The sequence below is a fragment of the Plectrocnemia conspersa genome, unplaced genomic scaffold (genome assembly GCF_051122295.1).
Source record: "Plectrocnemia conspersa isolate PC_06_02 unplaced genomic scaffold, ASM5112229v1 ptg000009l, whole genome shotgun sequence".
Classification (NCBI taxonomy): Eukaryota; Metazoa; Arthropoda; class Insecta; order Trichoptera; family Polycentropodidae; genus Plectrocnemia; species Plectrocnemia conspersa.
In genome coordinates this window covers 8,458,896-8,473,059 of record NW_028277173.1, presented here as the reverse complement: position 1 = coordinate 8,473,059, position 14,164 = coordinate 8,458,896, and the positions used below count along the sequence as shown (strand labels likewise).

The 14,164-nt window shown below is 34.4% G+C and overlaps 1 protein-coding gene across 10 annotated transcripts in view; it reads left to right on the top strand.

Annotated features, from left to right (window-relative positions):
* LOC148231833 (uncharacterized) overlaps positions 1-14,164 on the top strand; it is a 34,125-nt gene that overhangs the window by 14,297 nt on the left and 5,664 nt on the right. Inside the window, exons 1-3 of one of the 10 annotated variants that reach the window (XM_088193319.1) lie at positions 10,707-11,202; positions 11,372-11,386; positions 12,363-12,525. The exons of 4 other annotated variants lie outside the window; for them this stretch is intronic. In XM_088193319.1, the coding sequence (XP_088049445.1) occupies positions 11,123-11,202; positions 11,372-11,386; positions 12,363-12,525 (258 nt within the window). In that variant the 5' untranslated portion in view covers positions 10,707-11,122. Of the gene's footprint in view, positions 1-1,288; positions 1,682-6,327; positions 6,736-7,345; positions 7,974-10,667; positions 11,203-11,371; positions 11,387-12,362; positions 12,526-14,164 lie in introns of those variants that run through there. 5 more of the 10 variants (XM_088193316.1, XM_088193314.1, XM_088193308.1 and 2 more) reach the window with 5 other exon arrangements.

Genomic DNA, 14,164 nt, shown 5'->3' with positions numbered 1-14,164 from the left:
TGCGTTTTCCATTGGGATCACAATCTTCCATAATATTTAAAAATTGTCAAGATGCGTGAAGGCTTCATTCATATATTTCATTGTTAAAGAGTCTTCCAAAATAAACCTGTTTCGTCTACATTAAATATTTGGCTAGAGGAATATTCTCCATTTTCAATCATTTTGGATGATTAGGAAATAAATTCTTTTGCAGCATCTTTATCCGCATCAGCCGATTCTCCAGTAAATTTAATATTATGAAAAGAATACCTCATTTTAAAATTATAAAATCAACCGTTACTTGCTTGAAAAACCGTGTTAAAATCTTTTTTTAATCTATCCTTCCAATCTTAGTGCAAACTAAGAGCTTTTGCTTGAATAATTGAAATACTCAGAGGGACATCTTTTTGATGTTGGTCATCGATCCACGATGACAAAGATTTTCCATTTTATCCATGTTTTTTTTTGCTGTGTTTTTTTGGAAACATATCTTTTAGATTGCGGAAATATATCTTTATTTTCCACAATTTTGAACGTATTTCTTAATTATATTTTTATTTTGCAAAATTGAACATATCGTAGACCTGTTTGTATCATTTGTCTTGAATCGTGTGAAGTTTATGAGTCCTTGATTTATTTTTGTTCGTATCAACACAAGTTTTTCCGTTTCTCACTCGTGCTTATATTTTATTTACTTTTTTAAAAAAAAAGTTAAATTTAAAAAAAAACTTTTTTTTAAAATTGTCCGAAAGTCGAACGGCCGAAAGTCGAGGGCCGCCTGTATAATTTGCAAAAAATGTTAATAAAAAGAGATTTTGTTCATTTTACGAAAGTAAATATGTGTGGAAACATACGAACTACTCTCTTCGAGATAATGTTGACAACTGAAATGGCGATTGCAGAATTTTATTTTTGTCCTTGAGATTGAGACGAATGCGTTCCAGGAATTGACGTCAATACCTGGGTGCCTGGTTGTAGAATACAAGGATGTGAAATTATCTCACTCACTCTCGAGTCTCGACACCTTTTATGCGAATTAGCAAAAATTAATGGTGTGTCAGCTTTAGTGACTACATTCGCAGTTGATGTTATTTTTATTTTTTTTTATTTTAGAAAATTCAAATACTTAAAATTGCATTTGTTCTGATGATTTCTGGAGTGCGCGCTCTTGTCATAGCTGCGCGGGACTTTCAAAACAGCTGCGCGGTCGCGCACGCGCGCAGCTTAGAGGGAGTTATCGATTCAAGGTCTTTCGTGCCGTAACCGTTTTAGCGACCAGTTCTAGCAACTAGCCAGTTGCGTTGCAGACGTAACGCAGTACGGTTGCGCAGTACTAACGAATATGGTTTGGAACGAAGATGAAACTGTAGAGCTAATCAAACTCTATCAGAAATATGAAAATTTATGGCTGTCTAAGCATCCATTCTTTAAAAATAAAATTCAAAGGAAAGCTTCGTTACACAAGATAGCGGAAGAGCTCGGAAAAACTGCAGAAGAAGTAGAAAGAAAAATTACGGTCATTTTGACCATGTACAGAAGATCGCGTTCTAAAATAGCAAAAATGACCAAATCCGGCTGGAATATCAATGATATAAACCAAAATTTGTGGTATGGTTACAAACATATCAAGTTTTTGACGGACAGGCAACCACTAATAACTAGAAAAGCACCTGACAAGATTGATACCAGTTACAACAATTCAGTAAGTGCAGCGTTTTATTGCTAAATCCTGAACAGCCCAATTTAATTCGGTTTCTACTTTTTTCGTTGCAATGTCTTGATTTGGTTAAACTAGCCTCTTATATTTTTCGCAAATGTATATCAATGATTTTAAGTGTAAATTGGCTATATACAAACTATGGGATAAATTTATTTATTTATTTATTTATTAAAATTATAACCATCGTGACCTGACAGGCAAACCCAATGCGTCACGATAGTCAAAAGTACAAATACATCATAATACATACAAATATAAACAAGACAAAACAACAGACACAAATCACCTCAACAGGTGTGCATTGTCCCATACGAACTGAACCAAAACTCCATATGTGCAAGAGAAAATGTCAATATTTCTATGGACAGAATTGAGCAGATGAATAACTAAATAGCTATAAATAATAAAATAATAACAAATAAAGTGAGTTCGCCAATTTACATTTAAGACCATCGATATTTTCTGCATAATACACTTGTTTGTAGCAACCTGAGTCTTTTGTCTGAAATCCCAACAAGGCGAAGTATTTTATTTTATTAGAAAGAATTGAGACTAAAAGAGGATGTAGCGTTATACTCTTGTTATAATCCATTACTATGTGTCTCTCATCTATAACCTGTGAACGCGTTTTCTTGCGTAAATAATCTGATAAAAATAATTTGCGTTATTAAAAAAAAGTTATTAAGGTAATAGCGTTTTAAACCTCATTAATAAAATCGGTCATTTCAAATGAAAAACAAAAAAAAAACTTTGTCGTGCATGTGCAGCTGTACATAGGCTCAATATTTTTCGCGATACCCTAATTGGGAAACATTGATATAACGAACTTATTTTTATTCATTAAAAATCTGAATTTTAACGATAAATCATGTAGTTATTCAAAGCGTACCGATTTAATTACAGAGGAAATTGTGGTCGGACATGTCCGTTTTTGCTAACGCCCACGACACGAAAACGTTAACGGTAAAAACTTGCCCTCCATTGTTCTTCTCCTCTCGGCTGAGAATGCTGAATGATCCAGACAGGTGTGCCAGCTCGTCCTTAAATTCGCATGTATGACAATCGCCCTTAAATTCGCATGTATGACAAAGGCAGAGCGAGTAAATCGTTGAACACATATATGTACATATATTCAATGATAGTCGATTGTATTATACTTTTAAAAAGGGGAAGGTTTAACCAGGGTACGATACTTATTCGCGAGATTATTATACCTAGGTATATATTTAACTATTCGCTTGGGGTACAATATTACACTAAAAAAACGTATTATACAGTATAGATTTATCATGCTGTAACGCATTGGGCTTACGCATGTCAGGTTACTATGGAATAATAAAATAAAAAAATAAATATGTATGTATAGTAAAACTTTTGATTGCGAGTAATTTGGTTTTCGAGTGTTTCGCAATACGATCATTTTTAAGTTCAATTTTGACTTGATAAACGAGCTATGTGTTGCTATACTAGCAGTATGTTTTACATTACTTTTTCCTCAACTTGGCCCATGATTCTTCTTGCAGTGAAGACATACATTTTGAATAATGACAATGATAATGCAATGTCACTTTTTGTCAAATTTTCAAAAGGAGGCAAAACAAAGTTAAACTAACACGAAAATAAATATATTTCATTAAGCTATCAGTGATTGACAGCAGTGATTCCGATATGAATAATTAATATATCTCATTATTTTATCATAAATTTAAATAATACGCACTATTATGTGTATTTTTAATTAATAGTTTTCATATGATTTTTGTAATATATTTCAAAGTAATATATTTTAGAACTATAGGTATATTATATAGTGACTAAGGAATTTTTACAGTATTGAATCTTATTAAATTTATTTCTTGGTAAAAATATTTCAAACTTTAAATAGGGGCTCGACATAAAAAATTTTCGAATCACTACTAACAATCTTCGTGTGTTGAAATTTGAAACGCCTGTTATTTCCGAAACATGGACTGTCGGAAGAAAACACAGGATCGAATGTTTTTGCGACTAAGACAAACGTTAAAAAATGATTCATAGAAACGACACATTCAAGTTGTTATGGTCTTTGTTTCTTTTACACGAAGAGCCCCGCAAAATTGACGATGGAGTTTTTGATTTCATCGTGTTTTTTTAGGAGAATTAGATATCGCTATATGAATTTTGTGATTGTTTTTATTAAATTTTTAATTTGAGCATGGGGCTGGATCTGACACTGCCTGTATTTATATATATTTATTTTTCACCTCGTGAAACACGACTAACAAACATTAGTCTATTATCATATTATTGATATGATTTTCTTTTACACTCTAGGGTAGCTATGGTCGTGCCTATGATTTTCTTAATATTACAATAGATTAGCATTTTTTCTATTAATACGCTCTTCCAATTAAATCAAAATGAATTGTCCACGATTTTTGCATTTCGTATTTAATTCCTTTCCATACAATATTATTTTTTGTAAATGCACCATTGCTTTCATTATTTTATTGAGTGGCGGGCAAGAAATGCCTTTCGCTCGGGCGCTCGTTTCTTTTATTTTTCAGTCCTCCCGTCTCGCAGTGGCGACGAAGGCATTTTCAATTTTCGTATTGAGATATCAAGGGTCCCAAAATTTATGATAGCTGACACGGTCTGAGAGCCAAGAAAGATTGCGCCTCGGTCTCGACACAATGCTTTGACCAGGTCGGCGGCGCCTGGACCGCAAATCCGAGCGATAAAGATTCTTTCGCATTCTTCGGCGTTTGGCAGGCAGGCTGGGGTCCGACAAAGGGCCAGTTTTTCAGAATCTTGACCGCTGGCATCCGGGCGTCCGATATAACCTGATCCGCACTTTAGCGTTTTTACTCGGGCTTGGTCTCGTTTTTAGCGGGTAATTTTCGAGCAGGTGGCGCCGCAATAAACGCTTCTGCCGCTTACCATTGCAATAAGACAGACTATTAAATTCAATGTATTCCATAAACAAGTAGTGATAAGAATACGTATTGAAATCAAAGGAAAAAACCTCAACATTATGTACATACATACATACATATGTACATTTTTTCTATTTTTATAATGTTAAGGACCTGGAGGAGAAATTGATTGGACGAAAGACTGTCTCTTTATTTCCTTCCTATATACATTTAACATGTGACGCATTTTCTTTGTAAAGATTTTTATTGAAATATACGAGCATCATTACCATATTGTTCTCGATCTGAGTATCTAAATCACATTATCGATTCATCGCACTGGATGATACAAAAATCAATCTCTTGTTTACACTAATTATATCTCAATAAACATACGTTCATATAAATCGATTCCTGCGATTAACAAATTAGGTCACAGCAAAATAATTGCGTCTTAATCATATTAAGTTATATAATATTAACAATACATTTATTATAAATCAGAGTATATAACATACATACACATGTACAAAAACTACTACTTCCAAATTATTTAATTGTCTCTAATCAATACATATTTATTAATCGAACTTATATATTTACTTCAAAATCATCATTATCCCAACTTGCTCTGCAATTAATAATTTGACACCAGATAACAAGAAAGTACCAAAAAATGAAATATTTTTGTACTTGTTTATTATCACAACGTCACGCTCAAATTTGATAGTTGCGAAACGTCTATTTGCTGTTCAAACCCAAACATAACTCAAACAAATTAACCGTTATTATATTCGTTCAGGTTAGGTTTGTGTTTGAACAGCAAATGGGCGTTTCAAAACTATTAAATTTGAGCGTGGCGCCATAATAATAAACAAGTACCAAACAAAATCAGTCTATTTCATCAACATCATCAAAAACAACATTTTAAAAAATAATTATATTGAATTTATTTGTAAACATTTTTTTAAACTAGAAATAAAACAATTTGATGATTTTAATTTTGATCTTATGCGTACCACATATTACACTGATAAAATAATTTTATCATGTACCAATACAGGTCAAAACATTTGATATTTTTTTGGTCTTAAATTATTTTTAATCCAAAAGTTATCATATTTTTTGTGTTGCACAAAGTTCTCGCGAAACAAGTGTTATGACGTACATATATGTATGCCCGTATGCGTGTACGGTGGCCGGTATAAAATCGACCAGTACCCTTCTGTTTTTACTAGGTACTACCCCACTGGGCATATCCCTCTCTGCGTATTAGTACTAGATCAGGGGCGTCTCACGGCGCCACTGCTCATTCTCCACGGCTCTCCAGGCAGTGGCGTAGCTGTGGGGGGGCGGGCCGCCCCGGGCGGTACTTGCTTGGGGGCGGCATATTCGCGATGGAATCGTCTAGTGTGGTTCTTAACCGTAAATAAACTAAAATTTATGTCAATCTACGAATAGCAAGAGCTCAACAATAATCAATTTATTATTTTAAGAAATGCTGATTTTATGACTCTGCAAAAAAATGTATGGGGGGGGCGGCAATTTTAAGGATTGCCTCGGGCGGCACATACCCTAGCTACGCCACTGTCTCCAGGGTGCCGCGGCGCACACTTTGGGAGCTCCCGGGCTAATGATTAGCCAATAACGAGCTGTGCCATAGTTACGTGACCGAATCACAGCTACTAATAGCGTATAATTTACAGTCGCGTACGCGTCATTGCTTTAGCTGCTACTGTTGTGTTTTTGTGTTTGTTTATGTCTGTCATGTCGAAGAAATTAGTATTTTTGAGGTGGTCAGGCGAAGATATCAAACGGTTTTTCACGATTTATCAGAAATATAATGACTTATGGGACACGGAAAACAAAAACTACATGCGTAAAACTGTGCGAAAGGATCATTACAACAAGTTACGGTGGGAGCTGAACGAAATTGGTTTTAAAATATGCGATGAAAACGCTCTGAAGAAAAAAATTAAGATTTTGAGAGACGCATACAGAAATGAAGTGAACAAGGTGAAGAAATCGATAAAAAGCGGAGCCAAAACAGGCGATGTTTATAAACCGAAGCTTGTTTGGTTCAAAACTGCTGACTCTTTCTTGAGAAATGTCTTGTCTGAACGAGATTCTTCTTCAAAATTAGTAAGTTTATAAGTGGTAATACATGTATAAATACACGCATTGCTTTATTTTGTGTTTTGACATATCTCACATCGTGGCATTGACATTTTAAACTGTCGGTTAAGTTAGACACTCTTCAGAGTGGTATGATATGTTGCACTACTACTTCTCACACACAAATACGCGCATGCGCGAGCATAAAGCAGGGTTGTCAACACATACAAATGTATGATCGCATCATTTGTTAAACTAGTATTAAATTGCAATCTAAGTAAGCATTGATTATCTTTATTATAGGACAAAATTAAAAAAAAACTGTGGTGGTTCTGATTTTTTTTGTAGTCACGAAACACTATTATTATAAGAAAAAAAATTTATTTTATTTTTAATATATAGTAAAACGTTACATTGCGAGTAACTTAGTCTACTAGTGTATCGCAAGAAAAGTATTTTTTTAAATAAATTTTAAATCGATAAACGAACGAGACCTTGCAATACGAGTAGTACGTATACGCTTTGTCTGCCGAGCGTCACGCCTGAGCCGATGGTTCTTCTCTCTCTCTCTCTTTCTCTCTCTCGCTGCGGAATTGTGTGTAATCGGATTAAACCATGCTCGGTCTCAGTCGGCGTGCCTCACTCGTATAGTCGACACCCGTGCGAGCGTATACTGTTTACTTTAGTGTTGTGTACAAGTGTATTGATTATTATTTAGTAACTGTACTGCAACAATGGACCCCATTAAGAAAAAGGTTGAAAAGGAAGGCTGTAAGAAGAAGGAGATGATTACGGTAGAAGTCAAGAAGGAAATAATCGAGATGCACGAACAAGGTATGAGAGTAGCCGACATCGCAAGATTTTATAACAAGTCCACGTCGACGATTTGCACAGTATTAAAGAAGAAAGAAGAAATAAAAGGGCTAGATGCAGCAAAAGGAGTCACGAGAGTATCAAAGCGACGGCCACGTGTTCTGGAAGATGTAGAAAAGTTACTTCTCGTGTGGATAAACGAGAAGCAACAAGCAGGGGAACATCTGAACGACAACTTTATCTGCGAGAAAGCAAAGGTCTTATACACCGACCTTGTAAGTAAACTTCCAGTTACGTCGACTGAAAACGATGAAGGCTTCAAGGCGAGTAGAGGATGGTTTGATAACTTTAAGAGGAGAAGTGGCATCTTTAATGCTGGGAGGTACGGAGAGGCTGCGAGTTTCAACGCTGACGCAACTGAGACGTTCGCTGCGGAGCTCCAGAATATGATGGTTTCCGAATTACTATTTATAATTGACTATTATTTTATATGCTTACAATGCACTCTGCTTGTTATTGAGAAACTTTGAATGATTTTTGTATATCAATACGAATTTTACATGTAGCTATTATATCATTATATGCATATGCTTGATGTACTTCAATTAAGTATTGACATAAGTCAGTGCCTTGGTCGTGGCTTCAGGCTACACAGGCGAGTACTGGACAAATAGGCGACAGTAAAAGTGAAAGACAGATTATTCCGGACAATTATTTTTTATATTATAGTAAAAAAATAGGTTAACATTTGTATTGTTGAATTTTTAACTACGGAGTTCAATGTAGCAATCAACTTGAATTAAATCCAATGAATCAATATTTTTACTTCAGGAAAAACGTTTATAGGTTTTTCAAAATATCCGTTGTTGGTTTTTTGATTATTTTTATAACAATTTTAACTAGTTGACGTCCATAAATGTTAAATATAGATTGATTGAGACTTTTTGGCGGCGGCGGTGGCTTTTATGAAAATGAATGGCAAATTTCGAATATGATCAACAAACAAAAATTGCTGTGTATACAGATTCAATGCGGGCTTAATTTTTACCCTATAATTTGTGCATTGTTATTCACCGACAAAGTCATGCGCCCAAAGTTTATTTTTATTGCATGTATGTATTATGAAATTAATATTTTATTATTTTAAGCTATACATCATAAGTTTAAAAAAAATATGTATCAAAAGATACACAAATTAAAATAAAAGGTAAAATTTGCAAAAAAGTGCCGATATTAAGCATAACTCTGGTATACATATTTCCAATCCCAATCGCGTTCGGGTCCGTTAATTAGTGTGCGTGCGCGACGCTGCTGCCTCCAAGCGTGAAACAAGCGAACTTCAAATGCCAAACTGACAGATCGTTTGAAAATCGCACTCAGGCCCATTCGCTTCAAAATCGATCTGAATAAATTACATTGCGTTACTTCAGACATTGACAGACTAAAACTAATACCTACGTAATTTACTTCGCGTTAGCACAAACATCAATCATAAATACATCCATATATCATCTACAATGAACTATGATAATAAATATGAAAAGTAATCTGTATCTGGGTGTGAATTGTCAAATACATATGATAAATGGATACACAACATATTGCAAGTAATCATTATACATAGGTATCTTGTTTAGGCAAAAATCAATGATTAATATAAATCTACATATTCCCTTCGACACCTTTTGTAAAAATACCAAATTTCACACAATTTCATAAAAGTGCATCTGGTCACATACGCCACTAGTTGGACGGCGACGGTAAAACTGCCGTGCTGTAGATTTTTGCGATACATTGTTAATAATGAAGGATATAATATATAAAGAGTGATCCAACTGTAGTTTCTGAACTTAAAAAAAAAACACGCAAATTTAAAGATATCTTCGATTTTTTTTATTATTCGATCATTTGCTGCATTTCATTAATTATAAAAAAGAATATTGATTAAATGGCTGCTTCTGGATCTTCTGCAGCAGTCGATTATCTCGATGGCTTTTTCGTACATTTTTGGCGGTATCTCGGCTATAACTTGTGGATGCTTGGTTTTAAGTGCTCCAACGGCGTTGAATCGCATGATATTGGCGGTCAGTTGAATTTGGATAGAAAAATGGGTCATTTAATGAAATACTATAAGTCTTAATGAAATGTAAATATTAAAAAAAAACACTGACTGGCCAACTTTTGTCCTTGAAAAAGCTGAAATAACATCGCTGATTCTAAACCAGAAATTCTCGGGTTATCCCTTTAAAAAATTTATCCCAAAAATATTTTTTTTAAATATGTTATTTCAGTGAATACTTTTTCACCAGTAGATATATGTATATTTTTTTAGGTAAAAGTAAATGATTTCAACTTTTCCATATACATTTATATACATTTTGTACTTGTCATTACTTATTCACTAGCGATGTATAATATGTGCTGTATGCACTGCAGTGAATGTGTAGTTTTCAGTGAAGTTATATTTTCACTAGTGAAATCCAAATGCATTTTTACGAGTAGATATATATTTGTACTAGAAAAATTATTAAATTAATGTCTTTTTATTGTTTCTGAAACAGTATCTAAGTCCATAGCCGAGGACGCTAAATCTTTATTTGTATTATTAGCTGGCTAATTAATTGAGGGTACTGTATGGTTTTTAATTTTCCATAAACCACTTTAGGTAGTGTAAAATAAATCTAATGAAAATTGTTTCGAACAAATTGTGCTTCTATCTATAGGAGTCCAAAGCGGCCTGTCAATGGCAGTCTTCCATTTATCCTTGGGAAATCTGAAATTAAATCTTACATTTTCAATTTTTCTAAAAAAAAATTAAGGTGGTAATAAATCCGGTATATAGTTCATTTTAAATTTTTATTTATTTGTATATGCAGTTTTCGTTGAATAAACGTATATGTATGTATTATATAAAAATATTAAAAATAAATTGATATATTTGTGCTCACACGTAAAAAAATTTTTGATAGTTTTCTACTGTGATTTTTACACCCTGTAACTGAACAGCCCTCATAATATTTAATACGCAACCGAATATTGAAAATATAAATGTAGAGATCTATTGCACACGACGCAGTGGAGTTTGTTATGTATTCTTTATTATGTGCTTGGTCCACGCATATGCAAACGTCAAAATTGATTTCGTCGGTAAAACAGAGAGCTCTCTTATCGATGACACTATGTGTCAAAATTACTGAAGTAAAGGCCGAAATTCACATGAGATTATCCCAAACCGGGCTAGAATCCACCTAATCGCTTGCCTTAAAATCTCCGCCCTGGTGGAGGATGGAGGTGACGCGCTCTGAACGGATCATGAGTGTATTCCTCCCGCATTTCCGTTAATAAGCATATTAAGTCGCAATCATTTTCAAGAAATGTCACTATATAGTAAATCGACGATTTGTTGGTTTACGGATAAAATTTTCAACTTCGGATGACATAAATGTCGCGCGTATGCTTCGATTGAATTTTAACTGATATCGCAAATGTGAATGTGTAACTCGGTCTTAAATCTGTTTACATACATCAGTCGACATCGTCGCTCCGTTTGGGATGGATTTCCGCACTTTTTTTTTTTAAAATTCGCTGTGCATCAAATACTATGGATAGATGTTTAGTTATAGGTTGTAAAAGTCATAGTAGAAGACTATCAAAGAAGAAAAATGGCATAACTTTTCACGCGTAAGCACAAATTAATACGTTTTACGTCTGCATCTTTTTGACAGGACCGAGCGTAACCGATGTTTAAAATATACGAATTTGTTTTTAAAATTTATCCATGCATTAAGGTTTAAAAAATATTTTCGGTGAAATATTTAGAAAAATTGAAATATCGTTGTTTTAATTTCAGATTTCCCAAGGATAAGGCCGGTTTCACACGTGCCGGATGGATTCACCCGGCACCTGGCCGGCGCCGTTTACAAAGCTTTCACACGTGGCCGGTCTCTGGCCGGTTTCTTCCCAACCCGACCTATACCCCGTCAACTGGTGCCAGTAATTTAGGATTAACGGCTTCACATAAGTCCTTCCACACATTTCGCGTTATTTTTTTATTTTTGTATGTATTCTACTAAGATAATTAAAAGAGATTACATTAATATAATTAAAATTTCGAGGTCTATTTCTTCCGCTATTGCCTAAACACGAGGAATATATATTATATTTTATTACAAAATACCACAATCACACATGTTTGAGTTTTACCCCCACCACACTCAATTCGGTACCCGGCGCCGGACAGTTTAGTGAGCGCGGCCGGCGACAACCCGGCAGGCCGGTTTCACACGTGCCGGATGGATTTGCCCGGCACCGGGCCGGCGCCGTGTAGTGGGGATGGTGTTGTATGGGCTAGTACCTATCATTTCAGACGTGCCGGACAAATCTACCCGGCGCCGGCTCGACGCTGGCTGCCGGGTTGTCGCCGGCCGCGCTCACTAAACTGTCCGGCGCCGGGTACCGAATTGAGTGTGGTGGGGGTAAAACTCAAACATGAACCGGGCCGTTGACAGTGATTGTGGTATCTTGTAATAAAATATAATATATATTCCTCGTGTTTAGGCAATAGCGGAAGAAATAGACCTCGAAATTTTAATTATATTAATGTAATCTCTTTTAATTATCTTAGTAGAATACATACAAAAATAAAAAATAACGCGAAATGTGTGGAAGGACTTATGTGAAGCCGTTAATCCTAAATTACTGGTACCAGTTGACGGGGTATAGGTCGGGTTGGGAAGAAACCGGCCAGAAACCGGCCAGAGACCGGCTACGTGTGAAAGCTTTGTAAACGGCGCCGGCCCGGTGCCGGGCAAATCCACCCGGCACGTGTGAAACCGGCCTTTATGTCAACGGAAAAAATGGAAGAATGCCATTGATAGCCCGTTTTGGACTCCTAACAATAGAAGCGTAGTTTGTTCGAAACATTTTTCATTAGATTTACTTTACACTACCAAAAATGGTTTTCGAAAAATTAGAAAACATGCAGTACCTTCAATTAACGTAAAGGTCAGTAGTTTTAGAAAGATAATTATTGTATGTTAGATATTTAGTACATGTAGTGTATAAATCGTATCTATACTGACTTTTTTTTAGAAAATTGACACTTTTAACAAAATCTTTTTCAAATTGATATACATATCTACCAGTGAAAATGTATTCTGATATGATTTCACTAAAATACCAGTTAAAATATAACTTTATCGATAATACACTTAATAATAAGAGTTGAAATTATACACAATGTTATTAGTTATGGATGCGTATCTGAATTTTTTTGCCTTAATATATATTATATATGTATATATATATATACATATATAAAGAAATAAAGCATTATATTTCGTGTAACGGTACTTCGTCCAGACGACATGGGAATTATTTAAAGCTTACCGATAAATCCATAAAACATTCGTAGCGCATTATTACGCTCCTGGTCTTTTATTTTGTTTCTGGCAACACTGGTTTATTAAGTAGCGTTGATTGTTCGTATAACCCTTTCCGCTCTTAAGGTGCGTGAGACGCACCAGCGCTTGGCTCTATATTACTCGTAGGGTGCGTCAGGCGCACCATTTCAATTAATGAAATATAACGTCGATTTTTGGGTTCTTCTTCGTTTGTTGATTTTGATTTTGATTAATTTCTTCGTTTTTGGTATTAGTTGATTCATATTTATGCTCTACATACATAATTTTTATTTTAAAAAGAATTTAAGTCCGAAAACGATTACGAGTGCAAAGGGATAAATGAGCGACGAACACATTATTCTGTTATTTTACAATATCTTTACGATCCAAATATATCAGATAATGCCGAACCTGATATTTTTAATACAACGGATAAAATTATAAAATCATTAGTAGAGGTTATAGAACGAAGAAGAGAAAATAATAGAAAACTTTTTTAACCATTTAATGATTTTGGATAAAATGGCTTTTAACCATTTAATGACAATACAACCAACAAGTGTTGGTTGGATTGTCATTAAGTCAAATTTCGAGTCGGAAAGAGCATTCTCAAGAGCTGGATCATTTCGCACTAAAATTAGATAGTATATGAAAAAATCCAGTATCGCTATTTAAAAGCAGTATAATAAATTTAAAACGATATTTAACCTAGAAACTTGCCTAACCTAACGCCTTACTAAAAATTATGAAAAAATCGTAATTTACCGGTAAGCTGGTATTTAGTAAAAAAAATACCGGATTACCGGTAAACGAAAATTACGGTAAATATGTGTGATTTGTTATTCATGGTTTTCAATTTAAAAAGTTTTGTTTTTACATTTACGTACATAATTTCTTTAAATAAATGAAATTACTGTTTTTAATTTAACACAATATTTAGACGATATATCTTGAGAGCATATATATCCATCAACATCAACTTTACGAGCGATATATCCGAATCGTAAAGTTGATGTTGACGAATAAATTGTCATGTATTTCTCATTTTGTGCCCGATTATAGGTCTATAACAGTGATGGCGAACCTTTTTGAGAAGTGGGTCAAATTTTGTTCATAATTTTTTTAGTACTAGCTGATAAAACTTTAATTTAAAATATTTTCTCTTAAAGAAATGTATATGTAGATAATACAAGTACGGTCCTGTCGGGTAATAGTTCAAGCTTTAGGCGCCTAACTCAAAT